Source organism: Mirounga leonina, unplaced genomic scaffold (assembly GCF_011800145.1).
Source record: "Mirounga leonina isolate KUSES-001 unplaced genomic scaffold, KU_Mleo_1.0 Mir_94, whole genome shotgun sequence".
NCBI lineage: Eukaryota > Metazoa > Chordata > Mammalia > Carnivora > Phocidae > Mirounga > Mirounga leonina.
In genome coordinates this window covers 45,396,594-45,416,692 of record NW_023270855.1, presented here as the reverse complement: position 1 = coordinate 45,416,692, position 20,099 = coordinate 45,396,594, and the positions used below count along the sequence as shown (strand labels likewise).

Sequence of the window (20,099 nt, the reverse complement as noted above, 5' to 3'; positions counted from 1 at the left end):
CCCAGGCGCCCGGGAGGATACAATTTAAACAGCATGGGAACCCCACCTGGTTATGGCTCAGTATCAGGAACACGGGGCTCCCAGGTAGCCTCCCCCTGAAGGAGGTGAACCTGTGCCCCACAAGGCAGAGCAGGCTCCTGGTTCTGTCACCTGCAGGCTGTGTGGTGCTGACTAGGCACCCCATCTGAGGAATGGCAAGGGTAACAGCACCCCCTCCTGGCAAAAGGATGCCAGGCCCCCACTACATGGAAGTGCTTGCTGCCCACAGCTGGACCAGGACCCCATCCATCACTGCCCGGAGCACTGGTGTGACCAGGGACAGTGCACCGCCCTCCTCCTCCCCCTACCCCACACCACTCGGCATCTGCAGAGGTTCTAGGGAACCGATTAGCCTCTCTGGCTGGGTGCTCTCTCCCCCTTCCCCTGATCAAAGCCCACTTGACCTTCAAATACAGCTTAAACTTCCCTCCAGGGCAGGTTTTTTCTGATGCCCCAGAGGAGGGCAGCACCGCCCAACACCCCTAAGCAGACGCTTTCCCCTCACAGCCCTGAGCTTGGCAGAAGTGAAGCCATGACTTTTCCTCGGGTGCCTCCTGGGGCAGAAGTGTGTCTGCCAGGCCACCCCACAGGCTCTCTCTCAGGACACTCATAGAGTAAACAAATTCAAAGGGCACGATGGCTACATACCACAAGTCAGGGTTGTCAGTGCTGTTTTCTATGCTGAACTGTTCAATCTCTGGTCCCACCTGAGCAACAAATCTGGCCAGTTTCTCTGCAGTTTCCATGGTCTTCATGTCAACTACAAAACAAAGTGACTGTCACATGTCAGTTCTGAGCGGCTGCTTCCAATTTCAACTTTGGGGGGGTGGTTATGGAGACTAATTATAAAGACAACTCCTCATGTCCCCTCACTGCATCCTTGCCCTTTGCCATGGGACTCTGTAGCTCTGTCCAGCAGAAGGAGATTCTCTTCTCTCCCCCCAAAACTGGGGCTGGCCCTGGGACTCCTGCTGACTGATAGAAGGTGGCATCAGTGTGGAACCTGGGCTTCAGAGGCCTTGAGCACCTCCGCTGCCCTCCTGGAGGCCCAACCCTGTCAGGTGAACAAATCCAGGCTGGCTGCTAGGGGGCGAAAGGCATGTGGCCCAGACATCCCTGTTACCTCAGCCGATGGCCCCACACAACCAGCTGCTGCCTACCAACACATGGGTGGGCCCAGCCCAGTTCAGCAGACTTGGAGCACTGGATACCCCGTTGGAAGGCATAGCTCAGAACGGCTCTTTATACAGCAAAAGCTAGAGAATGTAGCAGTGGTGGAGACTTTGTTTCCCCTCTCCATTCCCACCTAGTGGTAAGTGCGAAGTACTGGTCGGGGGCAGGCCTGTCGCAGAGAAAAGGTAATGGCCAGAAGAAACTGCAGGTCAGCTAACCCTAAGAAAGGAAACAGACCTTGGGAAAGAAAAGGCAGAACGAGAGACGAGGGCAGCCCTACAGAAGGTATAGAGGAGCAAGAACAGAGGGAGAAATGGATGGAGGTGCTCAAAGCCCCAAGCATGGGCCCAGGGCACAACCGGGTGGCCAGCAGGAGGACCTGGTAGGGGAGCATGGTGAGTCAGCTTGACCCCTGGACAGGAGGAAGCCGGCTACAGGACTCGAGGGCCAGCCCCTCTAGGAAATAAGAGGAGAGTGCCTCCACGTGCACCTGTCCTGGCCAGGTCCCTGTTGCTCCTGCCTGCTGCACAGATGGCTCAGACCACCCAGGTCTCCCACCCCCAACCCTGAGGGACCCCTGGAGGTTGGAGAGTCGGGGCTGGGGCCCAGAAGAGGGGGATGGGAGTGAGTACCCACCGTCAGCAGATGGGCAGGGAGAGGAGGTCTGAGGGGCTTCAGAGACTCCCACTCCTGCTGGCTTGGGGGATGGGCCCGAGGCTTCTGGGCTGGGGTCCCCAGGAGAGGGTCCGGCCGGGTCAGGCGGGCAGTCCTTGGCAGTTTCATTTCCATCTGGCTGGGACAGCTTTCCCTGCAATGAACCTGGAGCCTGCCGGCCATGGTGTTTCAGTCTGGTGCCCGAGGAGAGGAGGGTCTGGGTCCCAGTGGTTGCTCTCCTCACCTTCCAGCCCCGGAGCCCTTGGGTGCGGAGCAGCCCCCGCCGCCGGCCTGGGAGGAGCCTCTTCTTGAGGCTCCGGATCGCCCGAGCATACAGCATGGCCCGGACCGCACACTCTGCCGCTGTTGGCTTTTGATCTGCTCCTGGCAAGGTGTGGCTCATCCGCTGCATTTCTGCCAGCTTCAGTTTGTAATATTTGTATTCCAGACTACTGTCATCAGACAAAAACCTACATAACAAAACAGGCACAGAAGGACATTGGTTAAAACAACACCACGTACCGAATTGTTGCTACGATCCCATTTCTCACACCCTTTCCAAGTGGCAGCCTCCCTGCCATCCGAGAGGCTCTGATCCATGGACCCCCCGGGTCCCCGTCCTGCCCACAGTAACTGCAGGGCAGTGGCAGCTCTGGTCCAGCACTGGTCAGTTCCTCCTTGGGTTTCGCCATCCCCAGCGGTGAAGGTGCTCACAACTCCTAGTAGCCTCGTAACATAATCACTGCCACAGAGACACTGCCACTCTGTCGCTTGTGGGTGCCGTTTTTGGGAGGTGACACCCTTCAAAGAGCCCAGTGAGGCGGAGTACTCAGAGACCCTGGCTTCAACTGCACCACCGAGGCCAGAGTGCCATGGCTGTGAAATCATGTGCCAGAGTCATAACGAGAACAGTACAGAGGCGCCTGGGTGGCTCAGTCGGTGGAGTGTCTGCCTTCAGCTCAGGTCATGATCCCGGGGCCCTAGGATTGAGCCCCGCATTGGGCTCCCTGCTCAGCGGGGAGCCTGCTTCTCCCCCTCCCTGCCGCTCCCCCTGCTTGTGCATGCTCTGTCAAACAAATAAATAAATAAAATCTTAAAAAAAGACCAAAAAAACAGTATAGGAAAGAGGAGGTTGAGTCCCGAGTGCCGACACAGAAAGACATCCACGATACAGCCAGAGAGGACAGCAAGCTACAGAAGAACACCAACACTGATGTGGACCACATGAATCTGCTTTGTGTACATAGATCCACGTGCATTCGCTTTTCTCACAGAGTCGACATTGAAAGAATATAAAGCTAACTTAATTAGCCCTGGGGAATGGACAGTAAGGGGCATGGAGGGAACTCACACACTCTAGTCTGTTTTCCACTTCGTTAGCACCTTCTTTCAGCTCTATTAATCCTCCCCTTCTAGGGTCTGGACTTTTCTTGCCATTTCCTTCTGGCCTCATGTGGTGAATGCTTACATTCACTCCATTTCTGACAAACGTGTCCTGCGTTGCACTTTCCTCTATGTATGGCTGCAGCCGCATCCAGTGTGCAGGGCGACCCCTGCTAGCTCCTTCTGAGAAGTTCCTAAAGTCAGTTCTCATTCCCCTTCACTCAAAAGTTACTTAGAAGCAAGTTTTATTTTGGCTGTTGTGCTAGTTTTGACTTTTATGCATCGTGGCAATCGTGTAATGTGGCCCATGTGGTTTTCCTTTCCTGGGATGTGCGGAGAGTCTCTCTGGGACCTCACACATAACAGGAGTTCGTGAATGTTCAATTTCAGTTTGTGTTCAAGAAGAAGGACTACTGTTTGGTGGGCAGGGCAGCATTTCAGGCGGCCTTCAGTCTGCCTGACGTTAAGAGGCCGCTTTTCTAGGTGCAGTTCCCAATCACCAGTGACAGGAGCCAGCTGGCTGCGTGAAGCAGGGTGCCGGCAGCACGGCATACCGCAGGGGGCCCCTGGGGGGTAGCTCCGTGTGCAGCTCTCGATGCTGCCATCTGCGGTTAAGGTCCGGCTGGGTCTGAGGACACAGGCTGCACGCCGGCTCCGCTGCTGCCCCACGCACTCTGCCGGGCCAGCAGCAGCGTCCTGCACCCTAACGAGCAAGGGTTCCCACATAAAGGAACAGATGGTCTGGTTCTCCTGTGAAACGCAGCCCCAGCAAGGGTACCCCTCACCCAGGGCAGAAAGCGGAGTCAGCACCCAGGTGACCCAGAGCCCCAGGATACAAGCCCCTTTCCCCTGGAGAGTTCTGATGCGAAGTGCAGTCTGAGGATGTCAGTCTCCCCAAGTTCTAATGGAACACAACATTAAGAGCACAGAACATTCCCAAGTCAGCCTGCTGGGTTCAAATCCCAGCATGGCCACTTATTAGCCATGAGATTTACTGAACTTTTCTGTGCCTCAGTTCCTCTATCTGTAAGAGGGACAGACAGTAATAAATTACTTCATCATGTTGTTGTGAGGCTTGAGTTACACACTTTCCATTGTAAGAAAAATGCTTTAAATACTGTGTGGCATTCACTAACTGCTCAACAAACATTAGCACATCATCTTTACCTGTTTATGCCCATTCACTGTGTTCTAAATATTCTCTTATTTGGATGACATCTACCCATTTCAGAGAATTATATTCATGCCATGATATAGATCGATCAATTCCTCTTATATTTCTAAGTGTTGTTTATTTACACAGCTCTAAGCTACGTAGTTCAGGCATCAAGATTCCCAACTATTGGGGTGCCTGGCTGGCTCAGTTGGCTAAGCGTATGACTCGATTTCTGTTCAGGTCTTGATCTCAGGGTTGTGAGTTCGAGACCTGTGTTGGGCTCCATGATGACTGTGCCTGGTCAGTAGCCTACTCTGCCCCCTTTTATGCTTTTCTCTGTTTTGTCTGAAACGACTTTTACATACCTTTTTTTTTTTTGATAGCCTTTGCTTGGTATGTCATTTTCCATTTCTTCCCCCACTCTGTTTTATTTATCTCTGAGAGGAAGCAATAGTTGGTACTTTTAAACCCAAGTCCCTGGTAAAGGTGGCACCATTGTACTCGTTTCCTATTTGCCCTCCTTTTTTATTTTTTTTTCCCTTCCTTGCTTTTCATTGGGATGAATACATTTTCTTTTTGGCTTCACCCTCTATAGTAGTGTGGAAGTTATAAATCCCACTTCTATGTCTTTATTGGCTAATCAAATTAATATACACTTAAACTATTATTTTCTGTGTTCAGAACTAGTCACTAGCTATATCCTCACACTTTTTTTTTTGTCAGAGAGAGAGGGAGAGGGAGAGAGAGCACAAGCAGGGGGAGCGGCAGGCAGAGGGAGAAGCAGGCTCCCTGCTGAGCAAGAAGCCTGAATCGGAATTTGATCCCAGGACCCTAGGATCATGACCTGAGCCAAAGGCAGATACTTTAACTGACTGAGCCACGCAGGCGTCCCTATATCCTCACTTTTAACAGGACAAGAACCTTAGTATCCATCTCTTTCCTGCTACTTACCACCTTACATTGTCTAGATTATCTGGGGTTTTAGGGTCCATGTCTGCCCCTCCACCCCAGCATCAATTATTTAGATCTTGTATTTGCTTTGAGGCCCTTGGACAATCCTGCTGGGGCCAGCCAAGAGGGATTCAAGCCCACATGCTTTCTCCTCAGTCTGTAAACATGTGGACATGGTGGGCTGTCCCTGTAGGGCATAGTCCAGCAAGGGTCAGGACCATCCCACTCTGAAGGGACAACTTAGAAGATGGGAAAAACAAAGTGACATATTCTTTCACTTCTACATCTTACATCCTTGGGACCATTCTATGGGCCTGCTGCTTTGCAATCTCTCTCATAGAGAATGGAGGAAGCTTTGCGAACGGGTGCTCCTGACAAGGAAGCAAAGCTGCAGTGGGTGTCTGCACTACTACTGTTATTTTAGGGCACCAGAAGGTGCAGGCCGCCTCAGTGAGCGGCAATGGCCAGTTCTGTCCACAAGGCCCGGCTGTGAACAAACCAGTGTTTGCTCCTCCTTGTAGGGAGGTAGAAGTCGCAAATCTCTGCTGTTCCTTGAAGGGCTGAGATAACGCAAAGCCTTCTTACGTGTTTCCTAAGGTCTGAACTTTTACTAACTAATAAAAAGAACCTAACACAGCACTGGAGCCTAGCAAGAAGGTGGTTTTCTGATGAGTGACTGAGAGGAGAGAGAGCTAAATCCTCACTTATCTTCATAGGATTTCAACAGTGATGGCTAAAACTGATAGATCAAGGAAGAGCAACACAGGCTTATCATCAAGAGATAATTTAGAAGTTTAAAATACCAAAAGAGACTGACTGCGAGGAGTAGAACTGGCATGGGAACTGGTCAAAGCGGAAACATTTTGCGTTTCTTAATTCAACTGATTTTTATAAACTACATACACGGACTCCTTTAAGAATTCTAATGTACACACCAAAGCCCTAACCTTACTAGCTTCTTATCATTCTTTCTTGGCACCACATCTTTTCCTCTGATAGTCTCTGGTAATTTCTTCTGAAGGAGTTTTCCAGGAGTCAAGTCTGAGTCCAGCTCCCTAATCTCTTCTTCATCTGGGTCTATTCTAGCCAACCGCTGGGATTTTTATTTCAACAATCAGACTTCATTTCCCAGATCTTTTTTTTTTTAATAAATGTTTTATTTATTTATTCATGAGAGTCAGAGAGGCAGAGGCAGAGGGAGAAGCAGGCTCCCTGCCTAGCAGGGAGCCCAATGCGGGACTCGATCCCAGGACCCTGGGATCATGACCTGAGCCGAAGGCAGACGCTTAACCATCTGAGCCACCCAGGCGCCCAATTTCCAAGATCTTTAACAGGTTCTTTTCCAAAAACAAAAAGCTCCTGTTTCATGGATACAATATACTATTATCCACCGAAGACTGTTAACCACACACATATATTTTTACACTTTTTTTCTTATGTAACTCAGTCTTCTCCAGTGTCAGCTCTATTTGTTGAGTATGGTGACTTTCCTTCATGATGTTCATTTTTCTCAAATATTTGATTTCTAATTCAATGCTTATTTCTGATTTTGTACCCCACCTCCCATATGTACAACTCTGGTTATGGTTTTGTCTGTTACCACTGGCCATCAGTGATCATGAGCCTGGTTGGTCATGATGCAGAGGCACATGTCCCTCTTCTCGGGGTCCCCTTTCCCTCCAGCCCAATCACCTGGAAATTGCCCGAGCCTTTCAAGTCTGGAGAGTACTTTACCCAAGAGGGTTTGGTCTCTGCTTTCACCTGTCAATCTGAGGCTATCTAGCTTCCTTCCTTCAGCACGCACACAGATTGAGAGCAAGAACCTGGATGAGAATCTCAACTCTATCTTACTAGCTTTGCACTCTTTAGGTAAGAGGCCTCTTTGAGCCTCAAGTCTCCTATCTGTAAAATAAGGATGACAACATACCTGCCTCACAAGGTTTATGAGGATTCAGTCAGCTAGTGCTTAAATCAGAAAAGCGCCGACAATAGTACCAAGTGCAGAGAAAGCAAAAAGTGTTTGATAATAAAGTTTTCAATAAATTATGATGGAACAATTTGCTTATTGGGCTGTTTTTTTTTTTAACTTTTAAGTTATATGCCCACTCATTCTAAATATGAAAATAATACAAATGAGTCTGAGAATTCTGTAAAAATAAAACCATATAAGCTCCAACCCTTCCCCCTGGTAAATCACGCTGGTTAAGACCAAAACTCTAGTCCTGTTACGTGGCAATTTATGCCTTTCAAGCATTTTGTCAACTGGGACAGATAACCCACAGAAAGTAACCTGATGATAAAGAACGATGGCTTCCACCAGGGGCAACTCCTGCCCCCAGTGGCCAGCTTCTGGGATGGAGGATTCTACTGGCATCCAGTGTAAGGGGGAAGGCAAAGGATGCTAATAAATATCCTGCAAAGCACAGGACAGTCCCCACCAGAGGATTATCCAGTCTCAAAGGTCAATCATGCTGCAGCTGAGAAAAAGCGACAGAGATCAAAGGCCTGTAAAGTTAATTTTCTTCTTAACCCAGCAATTTCACTCCCAGATACTACCCTAATAAATGCCAGAAATGTAGACAGAAATAAACAGAAAACATTGTTCATCATAATGGTATTTACAGTAGGGAAAAACTGGAAAGAATCTAAGAACTCATCAATGGGCAATGGTTGAGTATGCTAGGGTACCTGTGTACAAAGGAAGAGCATGTACCCACTGCTAAAGGGACAGTGATGTTAGGTTTGAAACCTAGGACACACTGAGAGGGAGAACTGGTGGAGCTCTGACAGTATCTTTACCTTATTACTTTTTTCTATTTTTACAAAGAACATATGCCACTTTTATGATTTAAAAAAAAGTCAGGGGCACCTGGGTGGCTCAGCTGGTTGAGCATGTGACTCTTCGTTTTGGCTCAGGTCATGATCTCGGGGTCCTGGGATCGAGCCCTGCATTGGGCTCTGCGCTCAGTGCGGAGTCTGCTGGAAATTGTCTCCCTCTCCCTCTGTTCCTCCCCTGCTCACATGCTCTCTCTCTCTCAAATAAATAATAAAATCTTTAAAAATAAATAAATAAATCTTTAAAAAAAGTTAAAGTATGAACATTTTCCACTTGCAGCAAACCTAAACACACAAGAAAATAGGCTGCACTAAGCCATTCGCTGAAGCAGTTTGAAACAGTATACAATCAAAATCATTCTGAAAGTCTAACCAGAGAGGGATGGCTAACTAAACTCTGGCCACCTCCTCTATGGACTAATAAACGCAGCTGTCTGAAAATGTTTATGAAAGATAAAGAATACGAGCATTTTCTGGTGTTATCTAAAATGAGCAGAAAAAATAAATACATAAACCCCAAAAGAGCAGGATATATTATATCATAGTAAAATCACAGCTATATTAAACAAAAACCCAAATAGCCCTCAGTGGGCAGAGAGACTGGAAGCAAACAGGCAAAACTGGCAGTAGATGTCGGTGGGCATACAAGGGGCTTCACCCTTGTTCTCAACTTCCTCTAATAAACAAGTACTGCATTTATGCTGAAAACTTTAATTTTAAAAACTTGCTCCATTCGTGTGAAGAGGCAGTAAGGCAAAAGGAGAAGAGAGTTGAACAAACAGTAGCAGTAAGTCACGAACAACTGCTGTGACCCATCCCTTATCTTCACATGCTCTCTGCATGCACCTCTCACCTCATCCTTAAGCCAGCACAGAGGCACGAGGGGCTCCTGGACCGGACAAGAGAAGGCCACATGGCAGGGTGGCAGCAGGGCTGGGAATTGAATGTCAGTGAACCCAACCCTCTCTCATGCTGTTCCCATTGGCTAACACCACTCCTCAAAATTAATACCTCACCCTCTGTGTTGGACACCATCAAGACACAAATTTTGCCGTGTGTTCTATGGGAGGGATTCGGAGGGCCAACATTTAAAGACCTACCAGTAAGCAGGGTCCTCCTTGAGAAGAGCTCTCTCTTTGGGAGATAGGCTGCCTCCAACAACACGAGTGACCAGCTGGTCGATTGTGTCCACCACCTTGTGATCCGCTCGCTGGGGGACTGCTGGAACACACAAGAGGGCTTTTCTGAGAAACACACTGGACCACATGGGGCTGGGATGACCAGGACGGAGTCAGAGGCTTAGGATGGAACCTAAGCAGGCACCAGTGACCAAAATCCTCATTCAAGAGAAATCAGCATTGAAAAGAGGAGAGCAGCATGGTATCCTAAAAACCAATACCCCAAATATCATCCCAAAAGACAGAACAGCATAACCACTAGAAGAGAAAGTCACAAGCTTATAGTGACTGTACAGAACAATATATGCATATATTCTACAGAAGGAAATGATATGTAGCAACTCTATTCTGCTTGTCAGGTATTGCTTAACTGGAATGTTCATATTAAGTGAAAAACATATAAAGATATAAAATGTAACTCAGTAGGGCGCCTGGGTGGCTCAGTCATTAAGCGTCTGCCTTCGGCTCAGGTCATGATCCCAGCGTCCTGGGATCAAGCCCCACATGGGGCTCCCTGCTCTGCGGGAAGCCTGCTTCTCCCTCTCCCACTCCCCCTGCTTGTGTTCCCTCTCTCGCTGTGTCTCTCTCTGTCAAATAAAGAAATAAAATCTTTAAAAAAAAAAAAGGTAACTCAGTATAAAATACATAAAAAAAAAAATCTAGATTATGATTCCCAATATGAAGGAGCGAAAAAAAGATACACAAATACGGACACGTGGAGAAAAAAAGAAGGAAATATGTCAGAATGTTAATAGATATTATCTACGGGTAGATTTACCAGAGACTTCATTTTCTTTGTGCTTTATCTATAAAAAATAAATATGCATGTGTTTTATAATCAGAAAACATACATAGAGATTTGCAAAGAAAAATTCCCTAATCAAAAAAGTCAGTGGCCCTAGGATAGGTGTTCACAGAAGATATTTGCTGAATACATGAAAAGAAAAACATTTCTTGGGCGCCTGGGTGGCTCAGTTGGTTAAGCGACTGCCTTCGGCTCGGGTCATGATCCTGGAGTCCCTGGATCGAGTCCCGCATTGGGCTCCCTGCTCGGCAGGGAGCCTGCTTCTGCCTCTGACCCTCCCCCCTCTCATGTGCTCTCTCTCTCTCATTCTGTCTCAAATAAATAAACAAACAAACAAACAAACAAACATTTCTTAAAGTGTAAATTTCCTTCAATATGAAGTGTGTGTTTTTTGTTTTTGTTTTTAAGTAGGGTCCAGGCCCAGTGTGGAGCCCAACAGGGGGCTTGAACTCAGGACCCTGAGATCAAGACCTGAGGCTGAGATCAAAAGTCTGATGTTTGAATGAGCCACCCAGGTGCGCCCCTCCTTAATGAGTTTCAATTTACAACGCCACTGGCAACACAGAAGAGCAGCTGGCCCTCAATTAATAAGACTGTTTAGTTTTCTGATATTTGCTAGTTTTAATTGCACAGAATGGTCTGTTTATTTAGTCATTCGATAAAAACCACTCCTGAACTGGAGAGGTCTTCCAGTTTGTTCTGTGGAGTAACTGCACTGTCCAGTCCTTGCTTATGTCTCAGTTGCAGCTTTAAACTTATTTTATTATTTTTTTTAAAGATTTTATTTATTTATTTGACAGAGAGAGACACAGCGAGAGAGGGAACACAAGCAGGGGGAGTGGGAGAGGGAGAAGCAGGCTTCCTGCAGAGCAGGGAGCCCGATGCGGGGCTCGATCCCAGGACCCTGGGATCATGACCTGAGCCGAAGGCAGACGCTTAACGACCGAGCCACCCAGGCGCCCCTTTTTAAACTTATTTTAAACCTTCAGTGTGAGCTCTTTACACCGGCTAAATGCATTCTTCAATTGTCATGCTACTGCAATTATTTCCCCTTTGAAATTCCTTTCCTTTTTTTTTTTTTTTTTGTTATTGGCTCTCATCCTACAGAATTGCTGGTTTTACACAATGCTACCAAAGAATAAAAGGTTCAGAGTTGGAAGCTTTGAAAAACAACGTAATTTGTGGGTCACTGCAACCATCTCTCGAGAAGGTAACCATAAGCAAGCGTCCCGGCTTTGGCCCCACAATCCTCTTCCCCTGACCATATTCTATAGGGGGGAACTAAAAAATAAAAAATAACAATAGTGGTAACCAAAACATTCAACTGAAGATGTCATCTCCGCATTTCTGACAGTAATGCGAGCACTGGCGGGACATACCCCATGAGACACGGGCACTCCTGCCATCTACCTGCTGTCCAGACAGCCCAGGCTTGCAGACGTCAATTACAAGGGAACCCAGCTCTGCTCAGCCTCAGAGGCCTCTAGTAAAAGGCAGCACAGTCCCACATGCAGGGAAGGGTGAGGTAATTTACGTTAGGTCAGTATCATGATGCCGCAAATGCTGCTGAAACACAGAAAAAGGCCTTTGATGATCCTATAAAAGAATAGACTGTAGTGTTTTCAGCACAGCAATACTGGTGCTATGGGTGCACCCGCATAGCAACCAAACCAGAAAATAGTGGTGGGCAACTTTAGGTTATGGGTGTTTTTCTCCTCCTTCAAACAAAGTGCTTCAGTATCATCATGACACTGACTTTCCACTCCACTATGAGGGGTGTGGGGAGGAGGGGTCCTGCTTCAGCCCTGAGCCCACTTCTGAAGGCTCCCTCTCCAGGAGTAGCTGTGGCTGCCCATCCATGGTGGGACCTACCCAGTGCCTGATGTAATCAGGGCTGCATAAGGGCGTAGAGGAGTAAAGAGATTCAAAGACAAACAAGGCTTTCCCACTTGGCTGGGGCAATGGAAGCTGAAACCTGCCTTCTGGGGAAAGGGACTTCCTCCTGAGGTAAACAGGGGGTAAGTGCTTCATCGTGAGTCACATGGGCACCACATATGCTCATGACCTCTGGGATGTCTGGGCTAGGACATGACCTCTAGGATGTCTGGGTGCTAAGAGGGAGAGAGGACACCAAACAGCCAAATGTTTATAATACTTCTGTTGTTGTTGTTTTTTTCTTAGTATTACCTCTTTCTTGGCCTTTCTGGAACCTCCCCAAAGCGGACTCCTTAACTGCAGGTTACCAGATGTACCTAATTGATCTATCGACTTTTAGCTGTTCTAGAAAAGTGAGTGGGTAGAAAGGTGCTTCTACTACCTGGGCTGACGCGGCTAATCTCTGCTGGTCCCTCAACACAGCTCAAACATGGCCTCCCCAACTCCCCTGGGCTAGGGTCTCTTCCATCCCCCTAATCCTGGCACGGGAGGAGCTGGGTTTTGAGACTTCTGTCGCTTAGGAGCCTGGGGACTCCCCAGAGACAGTGCCCAGTGTTTACTTTCCCCTCTACTAATACCTTAGGGTGGGGGGAGGGAGATGCTGTAACAAGGGCTTCTTAACCTTGGCTGCAGGATGGTACAAACCCCCCAGAAAGCACAGGCAGAATTGTGTACAAATATGTGTGCATTTTTCCTGGCAAGGGCCACAGCTTTTGATCAGATTCCCAAAGGAATCTGTGACCCAGAAATGTCTAAGGACTTCTGTGGTAGACAGAAGATTCCTAATATACGCTTTCAGAATGAATAGCAGACATGCACCCTGGCCAATATGAGTTTTCTACTAAAACTGTTCCCAGTTGGCTAAAAAACTATTGTGCAAAAATCTCAAAGAAAATAAGAAACATTACAAGAAAACATGAAAAACAAACTAATCACAATAAATAGGAACTTTCAGTGCTTTCCTTACCATCACTCAGACCACTCGGAGCCTTGGCCTGAATTTCCAGTTTGGTAGGAGGAACCATTTTCTCCTCCTCTTGGGTTGGCTCAGGTTCAGCTTTCTTGACCTGGAGCGGACACCCACTGCTGACCAGCCAGGCCTTCAGGTGATCGATGTATTCTCTCCCAAACAGAGTAGAGTCTTCGAAATTTGGAAATGCAGCAGGAGAAGGAGCTATATCTTGGAGGCCCACGGCTTCTAAGATTTTCTCCTGCCGGAAAGAAGACGCCAAGGAGAACGTCTGTCCCAAAAGGGCTAAAGATTTCCGGCAGAGAGAATTGGTGGTCTCCAGGGCAATAGCCAAGTCCAGGGGGTTACTGAGGGTCTTCATCTTGACACTCAGCTCATAGGCATTGCACGCCATGAGCAGGGGTGTTACACTCTTCAGGAGCCGGTCTTGAAGCCTCATTATGTACTTGTCAAAGGGCTTTATGATTTCAAAAAAGCAATTTTTGGTCTTCACAGCACCTTTGTCTAAAAGCATGTTTAAAAACTCGTTATCAACTCTGGGTGTTTTCAAAGCAGAGTGCTTTAAAAATTTGATAGTAAAAAAGCAAAAATCTCTGTGCTCTGGTTTTAAGGAACATTTGAACGAAGCGAGCATTTTAGCACAGGTTTCGGTTTCGAGTTCAAAGAGAGTCTGGAAAAGCTGGGAAAATTTAACATCATCTTTTATGGTATGGAATCCTGCCCATTTGATTATTTCTATCCCAAATCTTGAAAAAACGTCAGACTTATCTATGAGGTCAAAGCTCATCTTTCTTCTGGGGAGCCGAATATCCTTCAAATTGAGCCCCAAAGGGATCTGAGTGGGAAACTGGATATCTTCTGTCCCTGGGTTTGTCCCCAGGGTCACATCAGGACTTGAGGTGGTTTTCTGGATTTGGTTGGTGCCCTGAGTTTTGGGAGTAATACGATTTACAGTGGGTACTTTCTTTGTGCTCACACTTCTTAGTGTGACAAGTTTCCCGACTCCCCCTTTAGTTGGGAGTAGGCCCTGAGTCTCTCCCTTCCCTAAAAGGGCCCCTTCCTGGTCAACGATGTTTAGACCTCGGCCTCTGCCCTGGACTTGGGCACTGCCCCTGAGCACAGAGTCTGCCTCCCCTGGACGGTCCACGTCGTAATCCCGACTCTCTTTCTCCAAACACTCTTTCTCAATCAGCCTGGAGGAACCAAAGTCCCCCAGTAGTGCAGAAGGACCAAAATTATACTCCTGTGACCAAGGGGATTCTTGAGAAACGGAGTGGGCAAAGTCTTGTTCCCAAGAGCCACGGAGTGCAAATTTCCAGTCCTGAGAACGGAAATGTCCCAATTTCCGGTGGCCAAAAACCTGGTCTCGGGAATCAGGGTGGGAAAATTCCAAATCCCGGCCACACTCTTTGCGAAAGTAGTTGTCTTCACTTACAGAAGGATTGCTTGATCTGAAGGAAGGTCCTGGAAATACATCACCTCTCAGGCTTTCTCTTCCAGTGTCTCGAGGGTGGGCTACAGATCCAGCCAGAGTATATCTGCTGTCACTAGGAATGTCATCATACATATCTGCTCTGGCTCTTGGGACTGTCCTTAGAAGATCTGAAATAGATGATCCAAAGAGGAACAAAAAGGTAATTTAGACCAGAGGTTGCAAAAAGACAGTCCACACACCACCAGCCAGCAGGGGTCCTTTATTTGCCAGAATGCATTTAAAAAATTTGTGTTTGTTTCTAACATTTAAAATGTGTGTGGCTTTACTTAAAAATCTGGATTTACAAATTCTAAAAACAGAATACCTACAAGCACTGGGCCTGCATGTGCCTGGATGACAGTGCACAGAGGCTGGGCAGTGGTGCTCCTAATTCACTTGGCCTTCTTGTCCTGGCTCTGCAGGCATCTGTTTTATAAGCCCTCTTTTTGACTCAGGAAAGGGTGTCTGGTCCCCAAATAACCTGGGCTTCTTCACTACAACTGGAACACTTGTACATTTCTACTTCTAGCACACAGTAGACAGTTTCTCTGGAGGCTGCCTGCCCTCCCTCCCTCGGAGGAGAAAGTGTTAGGTCACAGTGCCACTGAGGCAGGAGCCATGTCGGACACTACACCCACCACAGCCAACCACAGCTGAGCATCTGACCCAAAGGTGGCAGACAGGCTCCCTGCAAAGGTCCACTGGGCCAACCAATCCTCTGAAAAAACAGAGACTAAAACAGATAAGAGAGAACACAGAAGCTAAACAAGCCGCAGCAAGAGAGGCCACAGTGAAAATTAAACAGTAGTAGAAATGAGAAAATAGAAATGAGAAAAATAGGAACCTGAATTTGCATTTGCTTATTCACACATAAAGAAACTCTGTAAGAAACCAGGAACATGGGAACAGCAGGCCTCAGGGAGACTTTGCAGAGTAGCTTTCTAACTTTCTAGCTTATGAATCAAAATATTACCTAGTCAAGACGTCAAATAAAAGGGAGAGAGATGCCAGGGAGTAGTAATGGGCGAAGAGACCACAAGAAGCTAAAGCTTTATATAAACCCAAATTTATTTGTTCAACAAGTACTTGCTGAGCAACTACTGTGTGTGGGCACTGCTCTAGGCAATGGAGTTATATAGCAGGGAAAGGAGACAACAAAATCCCTACTCCCCTGGATTTATCAGTTGAGGGAGCCAAACAATAAACAAAAATCCATCACATGTACAAAAGTGCCAATAAGAAATATCAAGCAGGCAAGAACATGAAGAGGGAGAGACGTTTTCAGACAGGCTGGCCAAGGAAAGCTGCTCTGACAACAATGTATTTGTGCAGAGAGGCCTGGTGTCGGGGGCCAGACTGCGCAGTTATGGGGGAAGGCTTCCAGGCAGAGGGAGCATCAGGACAAAGCCCTGAGGTAAGACTAGCAGGGAACAAGTGTAGCCAGAATGGAAGAGAGTAACAGTGGCAAAGTGGTAAGAAGGTGGCTCCTAAACTCTACTGCACACTGGAGTCCTTGGGGATCCCCAGGCATTCTGATTTAGTTAATTGGGATGGGGTGTGGCCTGGGCATTAGGGTTTTTAAAGGGTCCCCAGGGGGCTGTCTAGGTGGCTCAGTCGGCTGAGTGTCAGACTCTTGATTTTGGTTCATGATCTTAGGTTCATGAGACTGAACTCCACGTTGGGCTCCACGCTCATTGTGGATTCTGCTTGTCCCTCCCCTTCCCCCTCTGACCCTCCCCATACACATGAGCGTGCTCTCTAGCTTGCGCGCGTTCTCCCTCTCTCTCTCATAATAAATAAATAAATAAATAAATAAATAAATAAAATCTTAAAGGGTCCCCAGATGATTCTAACAAGCAGCAAAGTTAAGGAACCACTATGCTAGAGGATGTGAACAGAATGGGGGTAACAGATCAAGTCAGGCCCTCAATGGGACTCTATAGTTTACTCTGAACAAGATGGAAAGCCATGAAGGGGTTCAGAGCAAAGGGGCGACCGCACAGGCTAGTGCAGGGAATTGACCACCAGGTACAAGAGTGGATATGGATGTTCCAGCAAAAAGTCCACTGGGATAATCTAGGTATTGATGGCTATTGCTGGCACGGTTAGGGCAGTAGCATTAGGAAGAGTGGTGGATGGAGTCTGCACAACGGGATTTTCAGATGCCTTGTAAAGCAATACAGACTAGAACAGACACAGTGAAAGGCCAATCGATGGACCTAGCTCTGTGACAAAGTGGTGGTTCCAGAACCATCTAGCATCCTGCTGGTTTCCTAGTACAGCTCCTACCCCCCATCTTTCTTGAGGAGACTAAGATACATATTGACATTTGAGTTTCTACATAAAAATAAACCAAGATTTAAATCTCCAGATATATATGTGTGTGTGTGTGTGTATATATATATATACGCATAAACATATACACATAAATGTGTGTATACAAATATATCAATACGTAAGTATTTAGGATTACATAAACATATCATAGAAGAACTGAAGGATTCACAAAACACCACAGATATGATTACCTCTGAGGAGTAAGAAAGCACCTAAAGACTTTTACATTATACTCCTAACTACTGTTTTGTTTTGTTTTGTTTTTATTTATTTGCCAGAGTGCACGTGTGTGCACACAAGCAGGGGGAGCAGCAGGAGAAGCAGGCTCGCCGCTGAGCAGAGCCTGATGTGGGATCCCAGGACCCTGGGATCATGAACTGAGCTGAATGAAGGCAGATGCTTAACTGACTGAGCCACTCAGGTGCCCCATACTCCTAACTACTTCTTAATTCTTCTAATCCCTTATAATGGGAAGGTTTTTGTGTAAAAATACTCAAGCATTTTTAAAAATTCAGAATCTGAAGACAGCTTCTAGGCTTTGGTTTCTCCACATCCAAAGTACACAAGTTATCCCTGCCCCAAGCACTTAGACTCACTCAGTCAACACTGAGGAAGTTTCCTCAGTGGAAACTGGCTCAGGGGCTGGTGCAGGGAGCAGCACAGGCCCAAAAGAAGCCTGGAGGAGGCTGGCCCACCTCAAAAAAGGGAGTGCTCAGGGGCCTGGAAGAGCAATCAAATCAACCTCAAAGCCTGCAGGAGCTTCCTGGAGGAAGGCATGTGCAAGCTGGGTCTTAGTGCCCGAAAGACTTAACCAGGCTAGGCTGGGCTGGGCTGGGGAGGGATTCAAAGCACAAACAGGCAGCACAGTGTCACTGAAACATGAGCCCCAAAGGCAGGACATGAAGGCTGGGAGCCTTATGTGGCACGGTGAGGGACCTCCCTGTCATCCTGCAAAACAGTGTGTGCACCATTTTTGATTCTGCCGGCGTGACATTTCAAAACTTTCCAAGGGGAATGTTTTCAGGCAAGGCCTACACCTGGCAACCTCCCATGCCCTCGTCTTGTACACATCACTATTAATTATTACCAGGTTGCTCCTGCACTTGTCTGAGGATATAACCCCGAAATGGGGAGCCTCAAGAGTCCAAGTAGGGCCTTGACCCAGCAAGGGAGGCATTAATAGATCTGTTGGGGACGCCCATTTGAGGGGAATGGAGCCAGAAGCTGAGAGACCGTTCAGGAGATTACTGCCATAATCCAGGCGAGAACTAGTAAGAGCTCAAATCTGGGAAGGGGTGGTGGGGATGGAGCCAGGAGATTGATTCAAGAACTCTTCTTTAGGTGGGGGAGGATGCCTGGGGCAGAGAAGCTTCAGATAATTACAATATCCCCTTCTGCATAATGATTTGACAGGAAGACCAAGAGATAACTTTATCTCTCCTTAACAAATAAGGAAGGTAGGATCCGAGGAGTTGAATAGTTTGCCCAAGGCATTGATATCCTCCAGCCCTTACTCTAAAAGAATGCCCAATAGCTACCCTCCCCCCAAAGAAACCAAGCGCTTTAATTCACCTTGAGCTTTAAACTGAAGAGCTTCACCTACGGCCTCACCACTGGGGTCCATGTGATATCGGTTAGCTTTTTCTTGCAATACAGCATCAAAAGTCTCCTGTGCAATTCGCCTAGCTGCCATGTTTCTCTGACCTGTAGTGAGAGGGGAAAAAAAGACACTAAGAACGACAACTAACGCTCACACAGCCTGCTCAATTTCACCTAATCCTCAAAGTGATGAGACAGTAATCTATAATTCAACATGGTGCTTCAGAGGGAGGCCGCATTATTTTAAGGGGGCTTCTGCCCTCACGGAGCTCACAGGTGTGTTGGTTAGAAGGAGCACAGCAAGCACTGTGATCTTAGACAATCTATATTGCTTCTCTGAGCCCATTTCCTCAGAATCCCTATCTGTTGGGGTTTACTGGAGAACTGCAATGAAGCAACACACACAACTGAATGTAACAGCGTGGAGGGGAGGAGCATAACCCTCGCAAATGGTGGTTAGGAGAGATGCGATCTTTCCCATTTCTATTTTCCTATTTCACAGACTCGCAGAGGCTCTGAGAACTGACCTGCCCTCTGAGAACAGCCTCTCAACAAGTGAGCGTTGGAATCCCTGGCCAGTGACAGAGCTCGCTCTGTACCAGGTCCTCTTGTAGGAAAGGGACTCTCACAATCTCGTTTACTTCTTCTAACAACCCAGTGAAAAACGCGTCCTGTTATGAATGACATTATACAGAAGAAGAGAAAGACTCAGGCTAAGTGACCCACCCAAGGTCAGAGAGCCCAGACCGGAACCTGGAAAACAGGGCACTGGTAGTGGGGACAAAGCCCTGAAGACTGACTAGGAAACGACTGAAAGCAACGCTAAGGAACCCAGTGGCTGCGTCCTTAACCAAAATATCCCTTCCATCTTGAAACCTTCAACCTCAAGACCCAAACCTGCCCTTCCCTTCGAGCCATTTCTTATAACCATCACCCCTTTTTCTCATTCTTAAGCCCTTTTCCTGGGGCGCCCCTTGTTCTCCGCTATCGAAGGGCAGGGTCTCCCCGTCAGGCGGCTCCGGATCAAATCGAGTGACCTAACCTTTTTGCGCCTCCGTTTCCCCATCCACAGAACGGGCAGCTAATAGCGGGGGCTGCTGTGGGGACTGAACCAGGTAAAAAATGGTCAAGAGCCCAATACAGCGGTTGGCCGCAGTAATCCCCCTACGAACGGAGCCGCTCCGGGCTCGGGTGGAATGAATGAACGAATGGACCCTTTCGGGCGTGGCCCGCCTCCTACCCGCCTCCGAGAACGAAGACAAGGGGGCGTCGGGCCTGGGAGGCCGAAGACCGCCCCCCAGGCCGACCAGGCGGGGACGCGGCCGACGCACAGCCCGAGGGCCGAGCTCGCGGCGTCATCGCGGGGACCCGGGGCCCCCGGAGCGGAACCCGAGCTTCCCACCTGGGGCCCGCCCACAGACGACGCCCAGGCCCAGGCCTCACCCCGAACCCACCGCGCGCGGAGCCGCCCCCGCCGCCGCCTCAGGCTCCTCACCCGCCGCCGCCGCCGCCGCCGCCGCCGCCGCCGCCGCCGCGCGAGGCGGGGCCATGCAAATGAGCCAACGGTCTCCGCAGCGCCGCGCCGCGCAGGCGCAAGCTGCCGCCGAGCC

At 48.2% G+C, this 20,099-nt stretch overlaps 1 protein-coding gene across 8 annotated transcripts in view; it reads right to left on the bottom strand.

The window, feature by feature from the left end:
• The window catches only part of SUGP2 (SURP and G-patch domain containing 2), a 34,146-nt gene that overhangs the window by 13,847 nt on the left and 200 nt on the right, over positions 1-20,099 (bottom strand). For 5 of the 8 annotated variants that reach the window (XR_004677839.1, XM_034997621.1, XM_034997615.1 and 2 more), the window contains 5 exons: positions 18,463-18,594; positions 13,077-14,681; positions 9,292-9,412; positions 1,849-2,336; positions 688-799 (listed from right to left, as the gene is read on the bottom strand). Coding sequence is in view for 7 of the 8 variants with exons in the window: in XM_034997621.1 (XP_034853512.1) it covers positions 688-799; positions 1,849-2,336; positions 9,292-9,412; positions 13,077-14,681; positions 18,463-18,583 (2,447 nt within the window). In the remaining variant the exon portion in view is untranslated. The other 3 variants (XM_034997619.1, XM_034997618.1, XM_034997620.1) reach the window with 3 other exon arrangements.